Source organism: Saccostrea cucullata, unplaced genomic scaffold (genome assembly GCF_032062105.1).
Source record: "Saccostrea cucullata isolate Sc308-1 unplaced genomic scaffold, CSIRO_AGI_Scuc_v1 ctg1059, whole genome shotgun sequence".
Taxonomy (NCBI): Eukaryota; Metazoa; Mollusca; class Bivalvia; order Ostreida; family Ostreidae; genus Saccostrea; species Saccostrea cuccullata.
Window position 1 is genome coordinate 1 of NW_026933409.1, and position 25,150 is coordinate 25,150.

A 25,150-nucleotide genomic window follows, 5' to 3' on the forward strand; every position below is an offset into this window, starting at 1 on the left:
GGTGGAAATACACAAGACAAACACAATCCATCTGGTTTATAATACGTGGGTTTTATTGTGATGGTAGACTATTGCCCATTATGGTAAAGATGACATATAGATATGACCCTGTAAATATGTATTAAAATTATAAACACAAGAACAATAACTCTGCATGCAAATTTTTACAAGCAAAGCAGTTTATAATATAAAATAAAACCAAAATTTCCAATGTAAACTATTATCCTTTTTAACAACAATGTTTGTCATAAACTCATTATTAATAAGCTTAGAATATTTATAGTTTCTGATGAACACAAACTAGGTAAATTTCAAATAACAGATAACCTCATGCAAAACTCTCAAATTACATGAATTGAACAAATAAAGAAAAATGAGTTTAAATACTTTCAAAAATAGCTTATAATTCATCATTTAAAAATGATGCTGTGTTCATTTTTATATCAACACACAGTTAACCTTACCTCCCATGAGGTGCAAAGGTCTGCTACAGTATATATACAAAACTCAGCTGTCTCAATAATATGGTACGTGTTCTAAATGTAAAAAAATGATATACTGCTCAATGTAGGGAATTATTTAGAAAAATGAATACTTTAGGAATTTGTTTACTTCAAAACTTTATAACTTAAAAACACTCATTTTCTCCATTCTAATTTTAGCAAATTATTTAGAAATAAAATAAACTCTATTTAATGCTATTATATTTACATAATTTATTTACAGCTTTCACACAAATCTCACACAAGACATTCACTCCCTAGCATACTCAGTCTAACATTCAAACATTCACACAAAGTAGATAAAGTAGGGAAAATAAAGAAATGTGAAAACCTAAACTAAACACTAACCTGGTAATGGAATAATCTCAGTCCATACTTATTTCAAACTAGGAATATCAAGTACTGATCAAACCAAAACTTCTAAAAATGTCTCAGAACATACACACCCATCAGAACGCTTGGGCATGAAAAACAAGAATAGAATTCCCTCCTAAAATCACCTGACCAATCCAGAATGACCACTATCTAACCAGATCTATAAATAACTACAAATCTACAGGTAAACCCAAAAGATAACTAAATACTTTACCTGTAAGACTTCATAAATGATAAAATAACAAAACACATACTTTAATTTATAGTTTGAATGAAATAAATCTTTATTTAAATATTTCAATTTAAACTCTGAAAATGATCATAAAATTAAAGAAAATACCTGAAAAATAAATTCATTAAAAACATGTAAAATTTCACTCTATTACATACTCCCCCGCGTTGGAAAATGACGTCTCGGCATTTCACATCTGATCTGTTTCTGAAAACAAGATTTGTTTATTTAGATGATAAAATTTCGAGAATAGTTCTGCCAGCTTCTTCCTGCAAATTAGAAAACAAAGAAGAATTAGAAACTAAAGAAGTAATGCATGAAACTTTCTTTTCCCAATCTTCTTTTTGAGTAGCTTGTACATGCACTGCAGATTTATTCAAAATGAACTCTCCTGCTTGATATCGAACAGGTAGTTTCTTTTGTCTTGTTGACCTTCTCAGAGGAACTTCTATTTCCTGAGATGGTGCTGCCTCTGGAATTTGCTCCTGAGCAATCTCTCCTTCTCCACTAGCGCTAGTTGATAAAGTATATGGTACATTAGTCTCATGAGCCACGTAAGATTCCTCAGCAATCACTGGACTGCTGTCCTCTGACTCTTCTTGACTAACTTCTACTCTCCATTCAGTCTCATCCTCAGAATCACTATCATTGGTTTGGTCATGAATGGTAATAGTTTGTTCCTCATCAACTCTTTGTACTGCAGGCTTAGTCTTAACCTTTCTTGGAGCTGGTTTTGGTGCTGCTGGTGCGTCATTAAGAAAACCGACTGGCAGTAAGAGATTACGGTGCAGTGTTCGAGTCCGGCCTTCACCATTTTCCCTCTTGACTGTGAAAACAGGAATGTCTCCATTTGGTTGACCAATAACTATATACGGTTCCTGCTCCCATCTGTCAGAAAGCTTGTGTTTACCATCAAAAGCTACTATTTTGACCAGAACTCGATCTCCTACCTTCACTGTTCCGCCTCTTACCTTTGTGTTGTAGGTATCCCTCTGCTTAGTCCGTGCTTTCTCAGATGCTGCTGCTGCTAACTCATATGCCTGTTGTATTCTGCGTCGCAGGTCAGCTACATACTGAGTCGTTGGTTCCTTCTCATTCTCTCTAAGGCCAAAAGTCATGTCCACTGGCAATCTAGGATTTCTACCAAACATTAGTAGATAAGGTGTCTGTCCCGTGCTCTCGTGACGAGTACAATTGTAGGCATGTACTAAAGGATTGACGTATGCCTTCCAATTGGCCTTCTTCTCAGATGGTAGGGAACCAAGCATATCTAGCAGAGTCCTGTTGAATCTCTCACACATAACGTTTCCCATCGCATGGTAGCTCGTTGTCCTTGACTTACACATACCTGTAATACTGCACAATTCCTTAATCACCTTGCTCTCGAAGTTGGCACCCTGATCAGAATGAATTCTGGCTGGTATTCCATAATGGAGAATAAAGTGGTTAAAGAATGCTTCTGCTGTAGTCTTGGCTAACTGGTTCCTGGTAGGTATTGCAATGGCATAGCGAGTGAAATGGTCAGTGATCACCAAGATGTTCTGGTACCCTCCCTTGGATGTTTCTAGACTTAAGTAGTCCATACAGACCAACTCCAAAGGTGCACTGGTGGTGATGTTCACAAGAGGAGCTCGTTGATTGGTTGGTGTCTTCCTCCTTGTACATCTTCCACACTCGCTGATCCATGTCTCTACATCGCTGTGCATCCCAGGCCAGTAAAATCTATCCTTGATAAGCGACAAAGTTCTGTCTTTCCCAGGATGACCCATATCGTTGTGCATTGCCTCTATCACAGTTGATGCATGTGCAATAGGTAGGACAAGTTGATGTTTCACTCCTTCGTCTGTTGTTGTTTCTCGATGCAACACACCATCTATTATCCTCAAGTTGTTAAATTGTCGTAACAGGGGGTTTGGTCCTACTTCCTTCCTGGATGGTTTTACTTTAGATCTAACATACTCCTTCACTCTTTTAATGTCTGGATCTAGATCTTGGGCTTTACACCAATCAATAATATTTCCTGTACTGGTTCCTCGTGGATCCTCATCATCAACAACTAGTGTTGGAGATAAAGTCAGAGATTCTACATAAGCTGGTACAGTAGACTGGCAAATGGCTTGTACAGTCTCAGTGTTGATGGGTAGACGACTAAGACCATCAGCATCAGCATTGTTCCTTCCTGCTCTATACTTGATGTCAAAGTTGAAAGATGCAAGGGCTGCTAACCACCGATGTCCAGTCGCGTCCAATTTGGCTGTAGTCAACACATAGGTAACAGGGTTGTTATCTGTTAAGACTGTGAAATGTTGGCCATACAGGTAGTCCTTGAACTTATCGCAAACTGCCCACTTCAATGCCAAAAATTCTCTCTTATGTGGAGGATAATTTCTCTCTGCTTTGTTGAGTCCACGGCTGGCATAGCTGATGACACGCTTCACTTTGTTTTGCTCCTGATATAAGACTGCTCCTAGTGAATCACCTGAGGCATCTGTATGCAACTCATAAGGTAAGGTGCTGTCGGCATATCCTAATATCGGTGCAGAAACTAAGTGAGTCTTCAGTGTCTCAAAGGCTTTGTCTTGTTCTATTCCCCAATGCCATTCTTTAATCTGTTTGTTCTTTCCTTTTGACTTCTTGAGAGGAGATGGCATCAAGTCAGTTAACGGCCTGCAGATCCTACTAAAATTCTCAATAAACCGTCTATAATATCCGACGAATCCGAGAAATCTGCGTACATCCTCTGGTGTTTTGGGTTTCGGCCAATTAACAACTTTCTCTGTCTTCTCTGAATCGATCTCGACACCATTCTGTGACACAATATGGCCAATGAACTTTACTTTCCTCTTGAAGAATTGGCATTTGGATGGAGCTATTTTCAGTGTAGCCTCTCTTATTCTGTTGAACACAAGTTGTATGTTGTGCAGATGTTCTTCAAAAGTCTTGCCAAAAATTATCACATCGTCTATGAATACACAGCACACTTTCAAATTCAGGTCAGCTAAGATGTTCTCCATAAGTCTCTGGTAAGTGGCCGGAGAATTAGTGAGTCCAAACGGCATGCGATTGAATTCATAAAATCCTAGCGGTCCAACAGAAAATGCTGTGCGTTCCTTATGACTCTCCAATATCTCCACCTGATGATATCCTGACTTCATATCAATGTGAGAGAAGAACTTATTTCCTGCCATACAGTCTAAGAGATCTTCAAGTCTTGGAAGTGCGTAACTGTCCTTCTTGGTCAGTTGGTTCAGTTGTCTGTAGTCGACACATAAACGCAGACTCCCATTCTTCTTTCTCACAAGTACCACATTAGATGCGTATGGAGAATGTGAAGGTCGTATGATACCAATGTCAAGTAGTTGTCTCAGATGCGATCTTACTTCGTCAAACATGGATGCAGGTATTCTTCTGTACCGCTGTTTAAAAGGGGTGTCATCTAACAAATCTATCCTGTGCTTCACTCTCTCTGTGTGTCCTACATCATGGTCTCCTTTGCTGAATATATCCGAGAACTGTAATAGAAGATACTTACCTTTCTCCAACTGTTCATCTGATAAATCACTCTCTATGATGTCAATCTCATCTAAAAGGTTGAACTTCTCAGACGGTTCAGGCATATTGGGTAGATTTTCAATGATGACGGGTTGAACCTCACATATGATACCTCTGGATGGAATCGTCAAAGTCCTTGAAGTTGTGTTGGAAAGATGAACTGTGACCTGTCTGTTATTCCTGAAGTAGTAAGGTCTTAGAACTGGTTCGACATCAAAATCTTTGTAGTCTGGTGATAATTCTGTTGATTGAAGAATAGAAGCAGTTCCCTGGTATGGTAGTTCCTTATCATAATAACCCTCAACTTCCGTCACTGAATTTGGTGGAAGCGTTACTCTGCAATTCGTTTTCACTACAGCTAATCTGTTGTCATTCCTTCGAAGTTCTTTTTCCCTTAGTGTCAAACATCTCATGGTCATAAACCAAGGTGTAGTCAGGTTAGCTGTTTGTAGATATCTCGCACCATGTTCTTCTTTCAGTTGTTCTATCATTGAGTGTAGTATGTTGGTACCTAGGAGTACTGGAACTTGATGACTATATTGACTATCTGGAGTAACTAGCATCATGGTTCTCGTAATGATGTTACTGTTCCCTGGAGTTTTGATGTCAGCCTCTATATATCCCTCATACGGTAGTTGCGATCCTCCTGCACATTCTATTTCCACAATCTGATCCAACGGTTTCATCTCAATTAAGTCTGATAATTCCTCTCTGTAAAATCCTTTACTAATTGTTGACACGGTTGACCCTGTGTCCAAGAGAGCTTTAATTCTTTTCCCGTATAAAATGATTTCCGTTTCCGTTGGTTTCCCAAACATTCCTGGTGGTATAGATGTGCGTACCCTGTTGTTTGTAATAGTGGGACCATCGATAATTCTTCTATTTAAGCCTAGTACTGGCCCCTCCGTCCAGGCTTCCTGAAGTTTAAATGACTCCTCATGTGGTCAAGTTTCACCCGACATCCAATCTGTAGGTGTCCTGGCTGCTTACATCTATAACAATAGACAGTATCACTGTTGTTTCCCTTAGCTCCCTGGGATGATTCTTGTTGATCCCTATCATATGTATCCTCACGTTGCTGTACAGGTGGTCTGTTTTTCCATCCTCTGTTGTTCCAGGATCCTCTCTGATTTCCTCTTCCTCTGAAATAACTACCTCTGTATTGCTGATGTTGGGTCTCTAAGTTCGTTACTTTATGCGTAAGTTGTTTCACCATACCCTTAAGCTCTGCAATGTCACCAACTGATGATGTAATGGCTGCTTTGGCTATCTGGGGCTTTGTTGGCTTCTTATGGTCTTTCTCCAGTTGTCGCAATGCAATACGCAATTTATTGAAATCTTTCTCTGTGTCATATTTGTGGCCACTAATATCCTTCAATTCGTCTCTAAGTCCCATCCATAGCATTCCATGTAACATACCATTCACTTCTGAATTCTTAACAACTCCTTTCTCCAACCCTCTTCCAATGATGTCCTCTAATCTTCCACTCCATGATGACACGTCTTCATCCTCTCCCTGTTTGGCACTATAAAACTCGGCTAAAAGCTGCTCTTTATTTGCCACACTACCATAAACACTGTCAAGAGTTTCTAAAACATCACTCAATGGTTTGTCCAGTCCTTGGTAAATTAACATTCTAGTGGCAGATCCGGTCAAAGAGCGACGGATGGCAAACTCTTTCTGTTCCTTCGTGTAACCAGGATCTTTCATCACCATTTTCACTTCATACCGCCAAATGTCATATGCTACTTCACCTTTGATATCACCACCGGAAAATGTTCTTATCTTCGGGGGATAAGGCGACAAAGTCACTGTTTTTGTCTTAGGGATTGTACCAGTTCCTTCTGGTGGTAGCATGAGTGGAGGAACTTTGGATTTCACATCCGGTTTGGTTTCCTTCGAATGAACAATGTACTCCTTGATCCATTTGTCTAGTTCAGCTGGATTGTCTCCCTTAGGATGGAGTCCCATGGCCTGAAATGTTTTGAACATCTGGTCGTAGACAATCGTTTCCACAGGTTGTGAAGTAGTAGTAGGACTTGTAGGTTGGGTTGTAATAGGACTTGTAGGCTGAGTTGTAATAGTGTCCTGTTTGTCCGCCATGATGATCTCTGTATAATAATACAAGTCACAAAATGAAAATCAATAAAATATTTACAACAACAAAAAAATAATCACAAACTATTTACAAAATACAAAGCATATGATCTTCCATAATCTTGGATGATGATTAAGAAATCACATGTAATGACAAGAATCAAAATGCTTACCTATTCCACTATTCTAATCTTCAATTAATGGAATAATCAGCTGCTCGTCAAGTAGCCGTAAGCAAATCACGAAAAAAAAATTGAAACGCGCAAAACTCTATGTCAACGATCTACTATTACTACTATATGCACGATACAGGAATAGTCTTATGTACTAAGTTTTTGATTCTAAAATATAATTTCACATTACATAATAGATCTGGTCACTCTGGATAGGCTGAATATAAACACAAACTCTAAACCTTCAAACTCAAATACGATCACAAAAATAAAATATAAATCCTCACCAAATGTAATCAAATATACCAATCAAAGAAACTTCCACTGACCTAGATGATAACCTGATCACTACCAAATAAACTAACTGATTTCACAAACCTCTAAGTTTTTCTTCACATAATTACCAGAAAGTAATAGAAGTATGGGATGTGCAAGGGTAGAGTTAAACAGAAAGACTGTTAATTCAGAAAATACATGCAATTACATATTCACCAACTCGTTCACTTCTCAATTACAGTTTAACTCTTAATTATCTTTAGTTATTTATGTCAAATTATCTAAACTGAAATTGAAATATCAAATAAAAATTTAAATAACTTTAAATTAAATGGATATATGTATACTTTCAAAATAATATGGAGGAAAAAAAATAACTTCCTAAATTAAAAAAAAATAAATGCACAAACTGAAAAAAAAATGTAAACAAAAAGAAAATAAAGTGTTTCAAGATTTGTTTACACTAACTACCCTCACATCCGGATCCGGTAACCTTGACCTTGTAGTAAATGTATGTCTGTATGTGTATATAACTATAAATATAAAGTACCAACGACAGACACAAGTGATAAATATAAACAAACAAAAAATAAATTAAATTCAATGAATAATAAACACAAATGCTGCTGAAATCCCTGAAAAAAAATAATCAAAATCTGTTTCGAAAAGATTCAGAAATGTTCACTTCGACAAAAGCAAAATTGTAAACAAATCAAGTCTAATTTGAGCGCATGTTTCCTAGGACTGTCACTACTGCAAATAAATGTTTCATACAGCTTCACAAACGGAAATAATTGTCCGCGAATATCAGGAACATGTCAACTTGTAAAGAAATATAACTGCTGTAGAATGAAACAAGTCAAAAAGTTTTATTTTCAAACCTCAATCAGCTGTCCAGTGGAAAACTTGTGGTTTTTCACGTGTACCAAATCACAACCGGAAGTAAACACAGAAAAGGAAGTCGTAGAATTTTCACTGTGGAACTGATGTTTCCGGAAATGAAAAATGGGCGTTGTCACACCAAGTAATCACAATTCCGTTGGGCGCCATTGAAACCGGGTGGAAATACACAAGACAAACACATTCCATCTGGTTTATAATACGTGGGTTTTATTGTGATGGTAGACTATTGCCCATTATGGTAAAGATGACATATAGATATGACCCTGTAAATATGTATTAAAATTATAAACACAAGAACAATAACTCTGCATGCAAATTTTTACAAGCAAAGCAGTTATGATATAAAATAAAACCAAAATTTCCAATGTAAACTATTATCCTTTTTAACAACAATGTTTGTCATAAACTCATTATTAATAAGCTTAGAATATTTATAGTTTCTGATGAACACAAACTAGGTAAATTTCAAATAACAGATAACCTCATGCAAAACTCTCAAATTACATGAATTGAACAAATAAAGAAAAATGAGTTTAAATACTTTCAAAAATAGCTTATAATTCATCATTTAAAAATGATGCTGTGTTCATTTTTATATCAACACACAGTTAACCTTACCTCCCATGAGGTGCAAAGGTCTGCTACAGTATATATACAAAACTCAGCTGTCTCAATAATATGGTACGTGTTCTAAATGTAAAAAAATGATATACTGCTCAATGTAGGGAATTATTTAGAAAAATGAATACTTTAGGAATTTGTTTACTTCAAAACTTTATAACTTAAAAACACTCATTTTCTCCATTCTAATTTTAGCAAATTATTTAGAAATAAAATAAACTCTATTTAATGCTATTATATTTACATAATTTATTTACAGCTTTCACACAAATCTCACACAAGACATTCACTCCCTAGCATACTCAGTCTAACATTCAAACATTCACACAAAGTAGATAAAGTAGGGAAAATAAAGAAATGTGAAAACCTAAACTAAACACTAACCTGGTAATGGAATAATCTCAGTCCATACTTATTTCAAACTAGGAATATCAAGTACTGATCAAACCAAAACTTCTAAAAATGTCTCAGAACATACACACCCATCAGAACGCTTGGGCATGAAAAACAAGAATAGAATTCCCTCCTAAAATCACCTGACCAATCCAGAATGACCACTATCTAACCAGATCTATAAATAACTACAAATCTACAGGTAAACCCAAAAGATAACTAAATACTTTACCTGTAAGACTTCATAAATGATAAAATAACAAAACACATACTTTAATTTATAGTTTGAATGAAATAAATCTTTATTTAAATATTTCAATTTAAACTCTGAAAATGATCATAAAATTAAAGAAAATACCTGAAAAATAAATTCATTAAAAACATGTAAAATTTCACTCTATTACAGATGTGATCGATCAACAAGGGATGCTTTCTCCTCCCTGGCACTTGATCTCGACTCTAATGGTTTAAGAAGTCTGAGTTTGTTATGTTCCTGATTTGTATTGCTTTATTGGACTTTTGAGCTTTGATACTGTGCTTTATCTCTTTATTTCTTTAAATACGTCTAATGTTTACATCCATTAATCCGCTAAATATTATTATTTAATTTCTTTTGAAAATCAGACAGTAAATAACGCAAGTCACCTTCTGCAATGTTTCACTAATTTGGAGACGCTACCACTTGAGGATGGAGAGTTGCAAATCGTGTCCTACATTCGGCACTTACGGCCATTGAGCAGTAAGGGATCTCAGTTTATACGGTCTCATCCGAAGGACCGGTCTCCGCGTCCCACGTACAGTGTAATTCGAACCCGCGACGTAAGGATCAAGTACTTCGTGGCTGAAGAGCAGATGCTCTGACCACTGTGCCAAGCGGGTGACTTCTTTGATTGTTAGAACGGGATTGAAGAAAAAAATACATATTATAACCCGCACGAATTATGTATTTTTTTCTTCTGTAGCAGCTGTGCATGCAACATGAATTCTCATAGTAGAAGTAATGAACAATGAAAGCATTTTTCGCAATTGATTTAATCCTGAAAAGCAAACGTTTACGCATATTGCTGTATACCATTGTACTTATTATATTTGTATACGTTGATAATTTATGTTCGTTTTGGTGAAACGGATTATAGAGCATACCAAGATTATCTGTAGTATCTTTATTTGTAGTGTGTGGATATAGTCGTGTATGCTACACATGTCTTGTTTACTCATTTTCTGCAGCACGTCAGAGAAATTATATTTATGTGATTATTTTCATTCAGAAAATATGTAGTAATTCAGAAAAGCATTTAAATCTTTTTGATGTTCTGCTCGTGTACGAAATATATACCTTTGTAATCAGACTTATTTTCGGAAAAGATGATTTTTATAGATGGAATGTATGCTACCAACAATGACCAAGATATTTTAAATTGTTAAAAATTACTGTTCAACGTTTTTTTTCCTGTATTAAGCGTCGTAAATGTAAACGTCGCTGTGTGATTATTAATTTTCTTCTTTCAGTTTTGTATTCAATCTTTACGTTATGAGTGATTTTCTCAATGAAATAAATTCCAGTAATTACATTCGTGGCGAAATCTTCGCTCACTAGAGTAAGTGTCGTGCCGTGTGCAGAGAATTGCCTTGTATGTATATCAGTTTGTAAAATAAGGCGCACCTTGTCGGCTACAAATACACGTTCACGAAGGTCTTAAAACAAATTAATTTTCGAAATAAGCGGCAAATAAATTGTTCCTTTACACTTTATGCGTCTGATTATTTGGCAATTCGTATTTAAGTTGATCAGAAAGTTTTATTTTATTTATACAGAAATGCAGAACTATAGAATGGATAAAGTTTACTTTGTGTAACAAAATCATAAAAAAAGACTATTTAGCTCCTTTAAATATATAGACATAGGGTGTATTTGTAAAAAGTAAAATTTTCGTTTTCATGTCCATTTAACCTAAATAAGAAAACTACATTCTGTTAAATCAGCTCATTAAAAATCATTTATGGAAAGAAATGGCTTGCTGTAGTTTTTGAAAAGTATTTTTTCTAAGTTTGACGTAATTCGGGTACGTGTGCAAATCATTTTCGCAGATTTCCGGCTCAGACATTGGATCTAAGGTAATTTTCTTTCGTACACCTCTTGACTTTAAACAATATGAAATGCATTGATATTATACCCAAGCAACAAAAAAAAAAAAATAATAATAATAATAAAAATAAGTTGTCTGCATGCAAAAAATCATGTTTTTTTTTGAGTGATTTAAAAAAAAATATCTGTTTAAAAATTATTTTTTGAAAATATTTGATAAAGATAGAACTGTTTCAATTGTTTCCTGTTTCCTTGTATTATGATGGTGTTTATTTTATACAATTGTATTTATAATTTCCTCAAGGATATAACACTGATAGAACATTCTTTTATACATTTAAAAAGTTGTATAAACTTTTATTCATTATATTTGAATGATATTTTTCCCCATCATTTTAAAGATTTTGTTAAACTACGTTTTATAAATTTCGCTTTGCTGAAGATTAATAATATTTTTTGTTTAAATATATGATTCATACTTCAAGCATTTTGTGACTAAAACATAAACGAAAGCACACCCGTTAAAACCATCCGGTACAGTGCACGTAGTATAATAACCAAGAGACAGGTCAGTTAGGCCCCCAGCGTTAGGATTAAGGAAATAATAACCTTGAGCGGAAGGATTCGGTCGTTATTTGTTTTTCCTGTTTTCGTATGATTACCTATCATTGACGCCAGATGCTTCTGTCCTTATTTATCAGAATTAATCTCGTCAGGATCTATGTATCCGCGTCCCCATCCCATTAACATCTATCCTTAGCGCAACATGACGTATACACTTTTCAAATATCGTTAAGATTTCGTAATAGTATAATCTGGTTTGTCTGTAGACAGAATTATGAAAAACAAAAGCTTCCTCAGCAGGCAGTTATGGCTGAGTCACGTCAGAGGAATGCGCGAGGTACATATATATTACAACCGCCAAACTTAATAGATTTTCAGTAAGACACATTGGAATGGTAAGTAAAACATAGCCCACAGATCCAATCAAGATTTCAGTTATGATTTTTACTCAATTATTTTCTAATTCAGATGGTCATTAGTAGCTTTTACTTAAATTTTACATATATATTTTTTTCGTATTTTACTTAAACTTCCCACTTTACATACGCACCGGTAAGAATGTGTTTTATTAAATATGTGGAAACAAATGATGGAACTGTAACAGACGGTCTGAGAGCTTTAACCTGGGGTGTAAACACAAAGAGGTGAACGTTCTGATGTTGATAGCGCAACTCTGGCACGCGCATCAGAGGTTCTTGTTACTGATAACAGGCTTGCTCACTCTCACTGATAGACAGTGGCGGATCTAACATTTTCAAAGCTGAACGAAATGGTGAAAGGAACTATCATAATACAAAATAATGGCGGATCTAGAGGGGACCTGAGCCCTATATTGATAAAGTAATATTTTGTATTCAGGTTTTGCACTTATTTTTTGAGACGTAAAGCGTAAGTATATCTAGGATGTGAGGAAATGTTCTGTAAAATTTGTCAGCTCAGTTCTTAAAGTTTCCCTTTGCTTTGGCCCTAAATCCCACAAGGGCTTTGTCCACTGAGGGTCTGAAGGAGGTCCTAAGACGGTTTCTTTTCTCAAGAATCTGAGATCCCAATATGTATATTGGTGTTCAGGGAAAGAAATATAGAGATAGAAAACAGAGGTCAATTTACTGATACTTCAAACTCAATAAAATCGGGTGCATAGCAAATACGAACCTCTAAAACATCGGAATGAGGTTGGATCAAGTGCCACGGAGGAGAGATAAAGCCCCCTCTACAGAACAGAAAATTCACTTTGATTTTTCACATTTAATATGATAAAATGTTTTGAAGTGAGTTCCCATCTTGTTTTTTAGACAAAATGCCTTTCAAGCCACCAGAGCGAGCGTTCTGCCCTAAATGCAACCAGGCTGTATACGCCGCAGAAGAAAGGATAGGCGCCGGAAAGAAATGGCACAAACAATGCTTCAAATGTGGTACGTATATCACTTTAAGTAATTCCTGGAAGGTATTGTCCTACTTAAAAAGGATATAGTTATCACATTAACGAATCACATCGCATTATTTCTTTTTTAAATATCTTGAGTTCATAATGTGAATTGATTTTCTATTGGTCAGCTCAGTCATGTGATCTACTGCTGTTGTCGTCTAACGCACGTAATTTTGTGGACTGGCTTACCTGTCTGATCCTCGATATACAGTTTCGTACGAATAAGACAGGAACTGCCAGTCTAGTAGTTTTATAAACTTTGGAATATTTTTAACTTAATCTTTTCTGAAACCCCTGAACCATTTTATCTGATTCTGTTATTCAATATCATCTTTGGACAAATGAATTCAAAAATTATGATTTCTTATTCTCTGCATTCCGGGACGTGTGGATAGAACCAAAACCATTAAATTTTTTTTTAAAAAGTCTTTAAAAATTCTCCTTTCATCTTTGATATCAAGCACTCAAACTGTAGGTGTTGTGATAATATAGAATGGAGTGTTAAATTCGTGGCCCTTGTGTCGGGTTCTGATGTAAAGGTAGTGCTTTATAACCATATGGAAATGCATACCTTCCTCAAAATTCTTCTCTATAACCCTGTTTATTAAGAGGGCATACAACTGGACAGATACGAGGCATGTTTAAATTTCATTAGTGTAGAAATTCATAACCTACAACTGATGTTTGGTTGGGCTTTATTAATAACATTCTGTAGACGTACTTTTTTCCACGGGGTCATATCAATTTTGGTTTAATCCGCGGGTAGAAAATTACGCGGATTTCTTAGACTGTCACTATATGCCGGAAAATTTGTAACCGCATACATAGCGTAAATTAATACCACGCGGAAAAAAGTACTTCTACAGTAGTTGTTGAATTTACAGGCAAACCAAGTGCATTGTTATAAGCAAAAGGTTTCCACCAAAATTGAAATTTATAATAAATTTTAGTTGGTTCTTGAGTCAGAATGGGGTTCAGCTGATCTAATATTAAACTTAGATATAAAAAACTAAGAGAAATATACTTGTATTCATTCTATGAAAATCTCTGCTCAAAAACAGGTGGGGTAGAGTGGGACTTCAATATTTAAATTCAATAAGTATTATACATATATGTGTGTTTTATTCTTTATTTTTGTAACGGGTGATTAACAGAGGGAAAGTGCTTGTGATAATGTCCAGGGGTACCTATGGCATCTGTACAATTCTATTTTTATATGCTGTTCAATTTTCTTATTGAATCTTATTTCGTTTAATCTAAAGTGATGTTGCTTAGCTTTATGAATCTAAGGCAGATCAATCTGTGATTTGATACATGTAGGAATGTGTAACAAGGGTTTGGACAGTACCACTGTAGCCGAACACGAGGGTCTGGTTTACTGTAAGGGCTGCCATGGAAAGAAGTTTGGACCCAAGGGGTACGGATTTGGGGCAGGTGCAGGCGCACTCAGCATGGAAACCGGAAGTCAATTCGGCAACAAAGAAAGCCAAATGTCGTATGTATAATAATGTTTAATCCTTCAAGGTGGCATTTTTTCCTTAGCTTGTGATGGAAATGAGATTAATCTTGTGAATTTTTGGCCTTTTTCTGTTAGGAACCGCCCTACTGAAGCCGTGATTGGTACAAAATCAGGCCCTGGCCCTCACTGTCCACGCTGTCTACGCACTGTGTACGACGCCGAACGCGCCATCGGGTTGAACGACGTAAGATTCCATGTTTATTTCTGTAAACCAAGATGAGTTTTGACTTGGTTATGAAAAGTCCCCTGGATCGAAGCATTTCGTATTTAAATAGTGTTCATGTATATAAAGTAATTTAAGTTGGGGATTTGGATGTTTAATTGATTGGTTTGTCCTAAACTGACATGTACAGTAATAATGATGTTTTTTTTTCATTCTGTTTTAAAACGTCTAAGACCTTTATATTGAGTTTTTGTATGCATTTTGTAGGCTTGGCATAAGTCCTGCTGCAATTGTCGGGAGTGTCACAAATCTCTTGATGCCAGTACCTTGAGTAGACATGAAGTTGAGATTTACTGCAAAGGTTAGATAATTCTCAGAGTTTGTCAGTGTATCAAGTCTGAAGATCAAGATATGCATACCTGTAAACGAAATAACCAGAACACATGCATAACTTATACTTTGAGATTTACTTAATCATTCGCACAGATAATACTAACATTGATTAACGAATATTTTCATTTTTCTATTTCATGAAATTCCAGGTTGCTACGCCAAACATTTCGGTCCTCATGGTTATGGAGTTGGGACTCTGGCAAAGTAAAAACAGGAATCGAACACGCCTTTAGTCCTTCCTATGCCTGGATGAATTGTTGTGTTTTTTAAGTTCCCATATGTTGGTGGTAGATAGCATCCCATTTAGTTGTCACAAGAACCTGAGATTTTTCCTGAATCGATGAAATCGTTAGCTATGACCCTCCACATTGTTCGTAGTTTACCCTGCAGTGATTAATGGGGCGAAAATTCCAATAGCGATTCCCCGCAGTGTAACCTACGTATGATCCCACGTTCTTGAATTTGTAAGAGAGTTGTAAATTAGAATGGGGATATTTAGTTTAAAAAATATGGAGATATTTTTCATATCATAATTTTGTTATGTCTTTTAATTTATTTAATCGAACTTTTCTATGTGCATGAATAAACAAGTGAATGTTTTCTTTGATTTTTCATTTCCATTTTTGCGTCATAGTTGATTCTGAATGCGGAATATCATTTAGTCCTAACTAGATTATACAACATATTTTTCTCCAGCTAGTAGCTGACAAAGAAGGTGATAAAATTTGTTTTAAGGCTCAGCTATATGTGAGAGGAGTTTCTGTATGAGGTAATTCAAATTATTTCCATAATCGCCTTCCTAAGGAGAAAAATCTAATTTAAAAATATCTATACATGTAGTTCTGAACAATCGATTTGAAATTGATAACTATACCTATATTGGATACCGTTACTACGTTAACCACATATTTTATTTATATTGTCAGTAGTCACTTAAAATATTTTTGATCTAAACATTCTCAGTGTTCATATAAGTTCTCCGAAGTTGATATTAAAAACATGCTTGAGTTTCTGAAAATACCTACGTAGTTTTTGAAGATCATATAATCTTAAGGCATCCCATGGGTACAAATTTCGCCCTGTTATTAGCAGAACGATTTTTGCATGCATACATGTATGAAGCAGAATTTATTAAAAAAAAAAAACTTTTACGTTAAAAAAGAAGTAAGAAGCTGTTGTCTTCAAGATTACATTTAGATACCGTATTTCATGATTTTTTCGTGGGACCGGTGTTATCTTGGTTTTCTTTTTAGTAGTTTGGTAGTTGCCCGCATAAAAAATCGTTATTTTCTCCTTCACTCTGTTCATCAGCAAATGAAAATATTTCTTATTGAAAATTGAAAAAGACTAAATACAAAATAAATAAAACATTTATTACTTATGAGCTATATACTCAGCTTAATACAAAATATTCCACTGTTTTTTTCCCTGATGTAAAATTTTAGTTAAGGAATAACTGTCTTATTTTTCGATTTCATGAAGTGATCAATCGATTGGCTTGCGTGATAATTTGCATAAACACCGAAGGCGTTTATGCATAAAATTATCACGCAAGCCAATCGATTGATCATCTTCATGAAATTGAAAAATCTGACAGTTATTCCTTATATTTACATGCTTTGATTCCGCCACTCCACGTGCTCCAAGCCCTGCTTCTGTCTAGCTGTTTATCCCGCCCTGCACGTGGTTTTTTTGGAACCGCGCCAATACATTGATGGGGAAATAAAGTACATTTACAATTGGTAATTTTATCTCGGACAAAGACATTGGAAATGTAAATATATTTGTATAAAGACCTCCGCAGCAGATTCCGATGGAGAAATCTTGATCTATGTTTAAGATTTAATGTACAATTCTTAAGATATCCTTTACGTTTACTTATAATACACAATTATGAAATTACTATCATCCTTTGAAAATATAAGTCGTAAATCAAGGACAACACTTAATATCATCTTCGTGAAAACTTAACATTCTACAACAATAAAAAGAATAATATCAAAATTGTTCGTGCTGATTCTCTTCTAACATTGTATTTCTTAGCTGAGTATGAACTTGAATGAATAGAATACGCAAACAACTGTATAAATATCCAAGACGTTTTACTCGCATAATAAAGCGCATATCTAATTCATCCGCTCAAGAAAAAACATATCGAACACTCTACACATAAAATAGTTCACTTATGCTACCGAAAAGAAATTAAACTAAATTAATTTGCACCCTTACATAAAAGTACTAAACACACGAAAAACAGTTTTTTATCAGTCTGTTATTACACATGATACCTTTCTTAAATGTTATGAAAAATCATTAGCATACGTACGTTTGAGCATGGAAAGGAACCCACTGCACGTAGACGGTATATCGACAATTTTTCAGTAATATTAACTTTCTCTTTTTTCATTAAAAAAATGTTTATTCCTGTATTAATTTTGATACATCCTTTTGAACGCAAATAAAAGACATCACAGAGTCTGACACATTTGCTTCTTAACAAGAAAAAAATGTTATAACCTTACAACTAAATTTTATGATAAATATTATCATTATATATACCGGTATACTTAATATGTATCACTCAATTTTGATTTTACGCAATCATGTGACGTCGCGATTCGACTTTCCGGATCACCACACTGTGCTTTTCTGAATTCACATCACTACTCTCTGAAACTGATGACATAGTACGCAAAAAACATGACGTTATTTTTCTTGAGCGTTAAAAAGTCCATTGTTATTGCAGCCCGGAGGACCGGGCTGCTCTATACATTTAACTTTTGATGTATGGGGATTGAGGTGGGATTAGTTATTCAGAATTGAAGGTTAACTAAACATTAAAAAGCTTATACATCAGAATGTTCTTTTCCGTTATAAATTACGATATACAAAATATACGTGTTTCCATGAAGTACATCTTTAAAAATATATATGTTTTTCACATTTAATATGTAAAGTTGCTTATCATTTACTTTCGATAAAACGACAGGTCCCTTTTTTTAGAACATTGAATTTTACTTTTCGCATAAAAACGTACGTAACACAGTTTGTGTTATTACCGGCCGCCAGGAGGCGGTCGGTTGTTTGAAGTCGTCGTGCGTTTCTGCGGAGTTAAAACAGTTTAAATAAAAAAATTAACATTCATATAATAGAATATTTTAAAACAAGAGTGTTTAAATGTTTAACAAAATACGCACAATAATCATAAAATCAAAATTTTGTAAATATGGGGTAAATGTTTTATCCAATCCTGATTGACAAACTCTGACATTACTGAGGTGCGGAGACATTAGAAGCACACGTGTTGGGCATGGTCTAAAGTAAAGATCGCATTTATACAGTATACAAGTATAAACAATTTTACCTTCTCTATTTAAACAGGATTTGTTGAATATATTTTGAAATATATATATATACATTTCAGAAAGAAAATTTCAAAATGATAATATATTATGAGACAGAATATTGCGAGCTTTTGCTCCAACAGACAAGGATAAAGCGTGTTTTACAGTATGCCAAGCCTTTTCCCACCACATCTCAGACCAAAGATGAGAAATGTAGTGGCGGATCTAGAGGGAGTTTGGGGGGGGGGGGGGGGGGGGGGTAAATCGTGTGAGAGCGAGCAAAGAGCCCCACATATTTGCTGCGTTTATATTAAAGTAAAACTATATCATATTATCTCTATATGGTTGAGACAACTTAAAACTCTAGGTTTAATCTTTATAAAAGGTAAAAAATAAATTTCTTTTAAAGACATCAAAGTTCGACAGAGTTGGTTTATATCAAACTGTGCACGGAGACGCAGAGGACTATGAGTAGTTTGTTTATACATGTAGTAATGTACATGCATTATGTATGGAAGAAAATCATGTAACGTCGCATGCAAATGTTCAATGTCACAGGGATATATTAATTAACAGATAAATATTAAAGATATTTTAAATATAACAGATCAATCATTCCAGTTTTTACTTGCTTTATTGAAAGGACCAATTGGTTTGCGGCCGATTTTTGACGCTTGCGTCAATATATGTTTCTTGTATATTCATTAAGTCAAATATATTTTTGGCGATAGGTGATCCATGTGACTGATTTTAATTTATATTTTATGCAGCCAACAGTTACATAAGGAATTGATGAAGTTTAAAAGTGTATCGTTTTTGTTTGATTTTAATCCGACAAGAAGCTATCGGTAAATTTTCTCCATCACAGTCTCAATCATTCAGACGCATGTCTTTATCAACAAATCGAAGCAGTTTGATGATCAAGACTAATTTCCATGCTTTACTTCATATTTTCCCCGGGCGACAACTGATGGCTACATCAATGTTTTCTTGTTTTGCTTTGTTTTATAGATAAATATTATACAATTGATCTCTAAAGTTTTATTTTGCTTAATTTAGCTAGTTATAAGAGGGTATATAATAAATTTATCTCGGTAAAGTTTACCGCTTCGCGTCTCGTTTGATCTGAGGATCCGCGCCTGTCAACTCGACGTGATACGACTCTTCGGGTTGAGTTACTGTAATAACAAGTAAAATTGATGCAAAGCATCAAATCGGCCGCAAACAAAATTTAGCACTAAAAAAACCCTTTCACATGCAAGGAAAGCACGTCAAGATATTCTAAGGTGAAAAAGTTGAATCATTTTTATTTTAGACTGTCTTCAAAGCAAACAAATAATTTTAAAGAATTAAATAAATTGACATTTTTATCGCATTTGTTTATAAATAGATTCATCGATGTAAAAAAAAAATCAATGTTCATTGATGAATGACAAGAATTATTGTCATCAAAACGAAGATGTAGGCCTGTCGAAATGAAATGCTGTCTTGATTTTTTCATGACATGTTTCTGCATGCAGAGAGGCTATATGCTGCAATCCGCGGTGCAAAATGTAAAAAATATCTTTGTGTCGTTTGCAGATGTAGAGCAGATGTAGAACAATTTTTACTGGTAGTTGAAAAACTTCTAATTTTTTTTATTCGCCATGCACATTTACCACATCATCATTATCCGGAAAATCATGACGGTTCACTTTCATATTTTACACACTCCCAGGTTGGGGAGTATCTAATGTAAACTCTTTTTATATAACCATATTTTATCAATTATCTGATGAGAAATGATAATTAAATTGAATTGTAATGACAGCATTTATAGAAGTAAGTTTAAAGCAAGTTTTTAAAATATTTTACTCATGATTTGTACTTGTTATCATTTAAGAATTACTTTATTGAAGTAATAAAAAATAACGTCTCATTTCCCCATGTGCACTTTCTAACACAACCACAAATAGATCGGCCGCTGCTGCGGCCGATAATAATAGCGAGCGTCGCGAAGCGACTCTCGTCAGTGCGAGCTCTAACGACATCGCCTGGGCGAAGAGAAAATTCGGACTACTGCACATTCTTTCGACAGAATTTTTTCCGCAGTAATTTGGACCCAAAATGCATCGCTTCGTACACAAAAGCTAAAGCAACGTTCTCGCGAGAATAACAACAAAAGTTATCGCTGAAAGATAGTCAATAAAACAGTACTTCATTAAAATCATCCCTGTTCAGGCTTCGGTTTGGTAAAGCAACACGCATACGACGACGTCGTCATGTGACATCAGAGTCTTCAACGTACCTAATGTACATGTGGTTTGACGAGCCCGATCTAAATGAAAACTGAGAAAGTATTTGCGCTTGCCCTAACCTGGTTCCTTATCCCTGTTTTGCTTCGTATACTCCGCGTCACTAGGCAAGGATGAGACAGGGGACCAGGCTACGCTTGCCCTAACAGTCGCATCATCAACATATTATATATTTATTCTTCATACTTTATTTCCGTCGTTAGAGAATTATGTAAAGACAATTATTTTTAACCACCAATGATTTTTATTGCTGCCTGGAGGACCGGGCTGCTCTATGCATATAAGTTTAAGTGTTGGTGTACATGGGGATTGAGCTCGGAGAAATTACTCAGTATTCAGAATTAAAGGTTTTCTAAACATTAAAAAGATTGTTAATCACAATGTTCTTTCCTTTTATAAATTACGAGGTACATAATACATTTACTTCCTTAAAGTGAATCTGTAAAAAATATATATGTTTTTCACATTTAATAATTAAAGTTGCTTATCATTTACTTTATCATTTACTTTCGAAAAAACGACAGGTCCCTTTTTTTAGAACATCGAATTTTACATGTCGCATAAAAACGTACTCTGCACAGTTCATATTTATTCTGAAAGTGAAATACATTCTTTAATATCTAGGTGATGCATGTGTCTGGATTCAATTTATATTTATGTAACCAACATTTATTTGAGGAATAGATAAAGTTTAAAAAAGGATATCGTTTTTGTTCGATTTACATTCGACTATAAGTTTTCAAAATATTCTCGACTATCGACTCCATGATTTAGACGCATGCCTTTTTCACACATATTGAAGCGGTTTGATGATCAAGAATGACTTCCATTGTTTACTTTATTTATTTCCAGGGCGACAATTGATGGTTACATCAATGTTTTCTTGTTAAAATAATACACATGATGTATGACTGGCATGAGTTCTTTTTTTAAGAAATAAATAACAAGTTTCACAGGATTTGATCACGTGACCGACCCACTTCAATTCCCATTGAAGTTTATAAACTTGTTATTTATTTCTTATATATACATTTGAGACAGACAATGAATATTTTTTAAATTAAAACCGTTCGTAGATTTTGAAAAAAGAAGGTGTAAATCGGCTTGAATGGCGGTCAAGAATTCACCATTAAGGACTTTATTTCTAAGGGAATATTTTTTGAAAGGTTTTCTTCGGTAATAGTGAACAAATTGTTGTCTGGGAATATTTTTATTAGTGTGAAAACTGATAATCAATGCTGAAAAGACATAGAAACACGTTATTTTCGATGATAAAAAGTTGGAGGAATTTCGGTCAGCCAGAATAGGGAAAATGGATCCGATGGATGGAAACACTTGACCGAGCCAGTTAATTTGCAATCAATTGGATTTGCTCAAAAACATTAATCTAATTTCAATGAATAAAATATTTATGATGAAAATACGGAGACATGGGGATAGGTTATTGTTACGACAACTCCGAAGTGTTTGTCAGCTGTTTGTGGCGTGATTGCAATGCTTTGATATGTTCCAACAGATTTACACATTTATCGTGAGTAGAATTTAATGAAAATATTATAGTTTTTTACGGAATTTTATCTAAAGGTCTTCCCCAAAAAATAGGATAAAGGTTAGAGACTGTGCATCTGACAAAAGTGTCATAAAAGTTGTAAACAAACGCTAGTTTTCATGTGTATATTCTCTATGTACAAAGGTTAAATCGATAGCCCAAAAAATGTATGAAATTTTTACATTGTAAATAAAATAATAATTATTTTACTTGCTTATTTTGTTCACACTATACATGAAAAGCAAGTTTAGAGCAAGTCATTTTGTACCGGTAGAGATCATTGCGCCGTGTGATTAGGTCACAATTGATGGTTGACAAACTTCATACAGAATGATATTTGTTGTTAATGTTTATATAATGGAGAGATACCACAAATGTATATATTATTAATATGGCAAAAGATAGATAACTCTGAATATTTTCCTTGCCAGGTTAGATATGATTTTGTACATATTTAATTTTATTTACATTTGCATAAACAAGATTTTAAACATTAATCAATTCCTTGCTACCAGCTTCAGAATTAATTCATGGAAATGCAAAACCCATATATGTAAATGGCAGATGTCTTTATTTCGTACTAGATGTAAACACTGAATGAAATAACGAACAGTGATAATCTTAAAAAATACAGATACAAATGTAAACAAATTCGTGAACAAGCTGTAATTTTAACGATGTCACACACAAATAATTCTTTCTAAACCGTTTTTCCTTACAATATCGAAACAAGCCCAAAAGCAACCATTTTTATTCAAAAAATAAATTCATGGAGCTCTACTGCGGAAGTACCAATGTACATGGTACAGCGTGCAGCTTTTTAAAATTTGATTAATCAATTTCAACTGCACAATGTGTAAATATTTGATAAAACACATTTTTATGCCTCTGTCATGCAGTATATTTTAATAAAATCATAATCATTCTATACAGGTGACACATGTGCAAGTATAAAGTACATGTAAGTCTACTACTTTGTCAAATCTGAAGGCTTTTGCAAATGACACATCTGATCACATAATGTCATGGTTGATATGGATAATGAATTCTAATTAATTTTGCAAATATGATTTTAAAAAAATTCTAATATAGACTTAAAGAGAAAAAAATTTATTTGCAACACTTAAGTTAACTAGGTCACCTGAGTAAACTCAGGTGACCTATTGCTATCTGTTTTCGTCCGTCGTCGTGCGTTGTGCATCGTGCTGGTGTGCGTTGTGCTATAACATTTGAACATTTTCAGCTTCTTCTCTGCAACCACTCAACCGATTTCAACCAATTTTGGCATAAAGCATGTATGAGTGACGGGGAACAAAAATTGTGAATTTCACGGTTCCTGCCCCCTGGAGCCTGAGGGGTGGGACCAAAACCATTAAAATTAATGCAATCTTTAAAAATCTTCTTCTTTACTCCTGGACTTCAAGCAGTCAAAATGTTTGCATGATTGTAATCAGTATTGATTCCTCTACAAAAATTGTGAAATTCATGGCCCTTGGATCAGGGGTTCTAGTGCTAGGACGGGGCTAGATAGATTATATAGTGAAAATGCATTATTTCTATTGAAAATCTTCTCTGCTTTATCCTGGACGGTTTAAATAAACTAAATAAGTATATAGTATATTAGTTATGTTAAATAAGGCCTTCTTCCAAAATTTAATTTCATGGCCCTGGGGTCAGAATAAGGCTTCATATTGATTAAATTTTAAAAGTGTTAGGGCGGGGCTATATAGAGTTATATAGTAAAAATGCATAATTTCTTTGAAAATCTTCTTCTGTTGCAAGTAAAATTAAATTATATAGTGAATGCATTATATCTTTGAAAATCTTCTCTTTATGCATTGAATAAGGCTGCTTCTTCCAAAATTGTGAATCTCATGCCCCCAGTGGCAGAGTGGGGCTATATAGATTATATAGTAAAATGGAAAATTCGGTGCTCCTGGGTATTGGGGCTATATAGTTATATATGTTGAAAAGGCTGCAAAATTTGAAATTCATGGCCCTGAGGTCAGGATTAGGTCTAGGGTTGCTATTATAGATTATATATTGAAAATGCATTATTTCTTTGAAAATCTTTTTCGTTGATCCTGGGCATTTAATAAACAAACCAAATACATAGTTATGTTAAATAAGGCTGCCTCTTCCAAAATTGTGAATTTCATGGCCCCAGGGTGTGGGGTTCTTCGGTGCTAGGGCGGGGCTCTATTGATTATATAGTAAAAATGCATTTATTCTTTGAAAATCTTCTTCTCTGCTCCTGGATATTAAATAAACTAAGTACATAGTTATGATGGGCAAGAGTGCACCTTCCAAAATTGTGAATTTTATGGCCCCAGGGTCAGAGGTTCTGGTGTTAGGATGGGGATCTATTGATTAATTAGTAAAAATGCATGAATTCTTTAAAAATCTTCTCCTCTGCTCCTGGGTATTAAGCAGATGAACTACTTATATAGTTATGATGAGCAAGCTTAAGCGTCCTTCTTCCAGAATTGTTAATTTCAAGGCCCCAGTGGTACCATAGAGGGGGGAGGGCTCTACTTATATACTGAAAATGAATTAGGCCTAATTGTTTGAAATCTGCTCCTTGGTATATTAATCAAACACTTTTGATAAGCAAGGGTTCCTTTTAAAAAATTGTGCCAATGTGTGGACCTAGGGTCAGGGGTTTATGTGTGGTAGGGGCACTACT

The 25,150-nt window shown here is 34.7% G+C and overlaps 1 protein-coding gene and 3 long non-coding RNA genes across 4 annotated transcripts; 2 read left to right on the top strand and 2 right to left on the bottom strand.

The window, feature by feature from the left end:
* Positions 1 to 31: 31 nt before the first annotated feature.
* On the bottom strand, positions 32 to 1,198 carry LOC134238251 (uncharacterized). The gene is made up of 3 exons (XR_009985961.1): positions 852 to 1,198; positions 465 to 536; positions 32 to 108 (listed from the first exon to the last, which is right to left on the bottom strand). It is a non-coding gene; the product is annotated as an uncharacterized LOC134238251 (long non-coding RNA).
* A 6,745-nt stretch (positions 1,199 to 7,943) lies between these two features.
* On the bottom strand, positions 7,944 to 9,464 carry LOC134238274 (uncharacterized). The gene is made up of 3 exons (XR_009985962.1): positions 9,118 to 9,464; positions 8,731 to 8,802; positions 7,944 to 8,375 (listed from the first exon to the last, which is right to left on the bottom strand). It is a non-coding gene; the product is annotated as an uncharacterized LOC134238274 (long non-coding RNA).
* A 1,657-nt stretch (positions 9,465 to 11,121) lies between these two features.
* LOC134238252 (muscle LIM protein 1-like) lies at positions 11,122 to 15,877 on the top strand. The gene is made up of 6 exons (XM_062720371.1): positions 11,122 to 11,241; positions 13,069 to 13,188; positions 14,523 to 14,697; positions 14,797 to 14,905; positions 15,152 to 15,245; positions 15,427 to 15,877. The coding sequence occupies exons 2-6, from the start codon at positions 13,074 to 13,076 to the stop codon at positions 15,483 to 15,485; spliced, it is 552 nt and encodes a 183-aa protein (XP_062576355.1). The 5' UTR covers positions 11,122 to 11,241; positions 13,069 to 13,073; the 3' UTR covers positions 15,486 to 15,877.
* Positions 15,878 to 21,689: 5,812 nt separating this feature from the next.
* Positions 21,690 to 23,392, top strand: LOC134238275 (uncharacterized). The gene is made up of 2 exons (XR_009985963.1): positions 21,690 to 21,862; positions 22,866 to 23,392. It is a non-coding gene; the product is annotated as an uncharacterized LOC134238275 (long non-coding RNA).
* The last annotated feature ends 1,758 nt before the right edge of the window (positions 23,393 to 25,150 follow it).

What these genes read in the sequence shown, in the direction of transcription:
- LOC134238252 (XM_062720371.1), top strand. Translation starts at nt 13,074, where the DNA reads ATGCCTTTCAAGCCACCAGAGCGAGCGTTCTGCCCTAAATGCAACCAG. An exon ending in GCGCCATCGGGTTGAACGAC is followed by an intron (nt 14,906 to 15,151) that starts GTAAGATTCCAT and finishes TGCATTTTGTAG; the next exon opens with GCTTGGCATAAGTCCTGCTG. An exon ending in AGTTGAGATTTACTGCAAAG is followed by an intron (nt 15,246 to 15,426) that starts GTTAGATAATTC and finishes ATGAAATTCCAG; the next exon opens with GTTGCTACGCCAAACATTTC.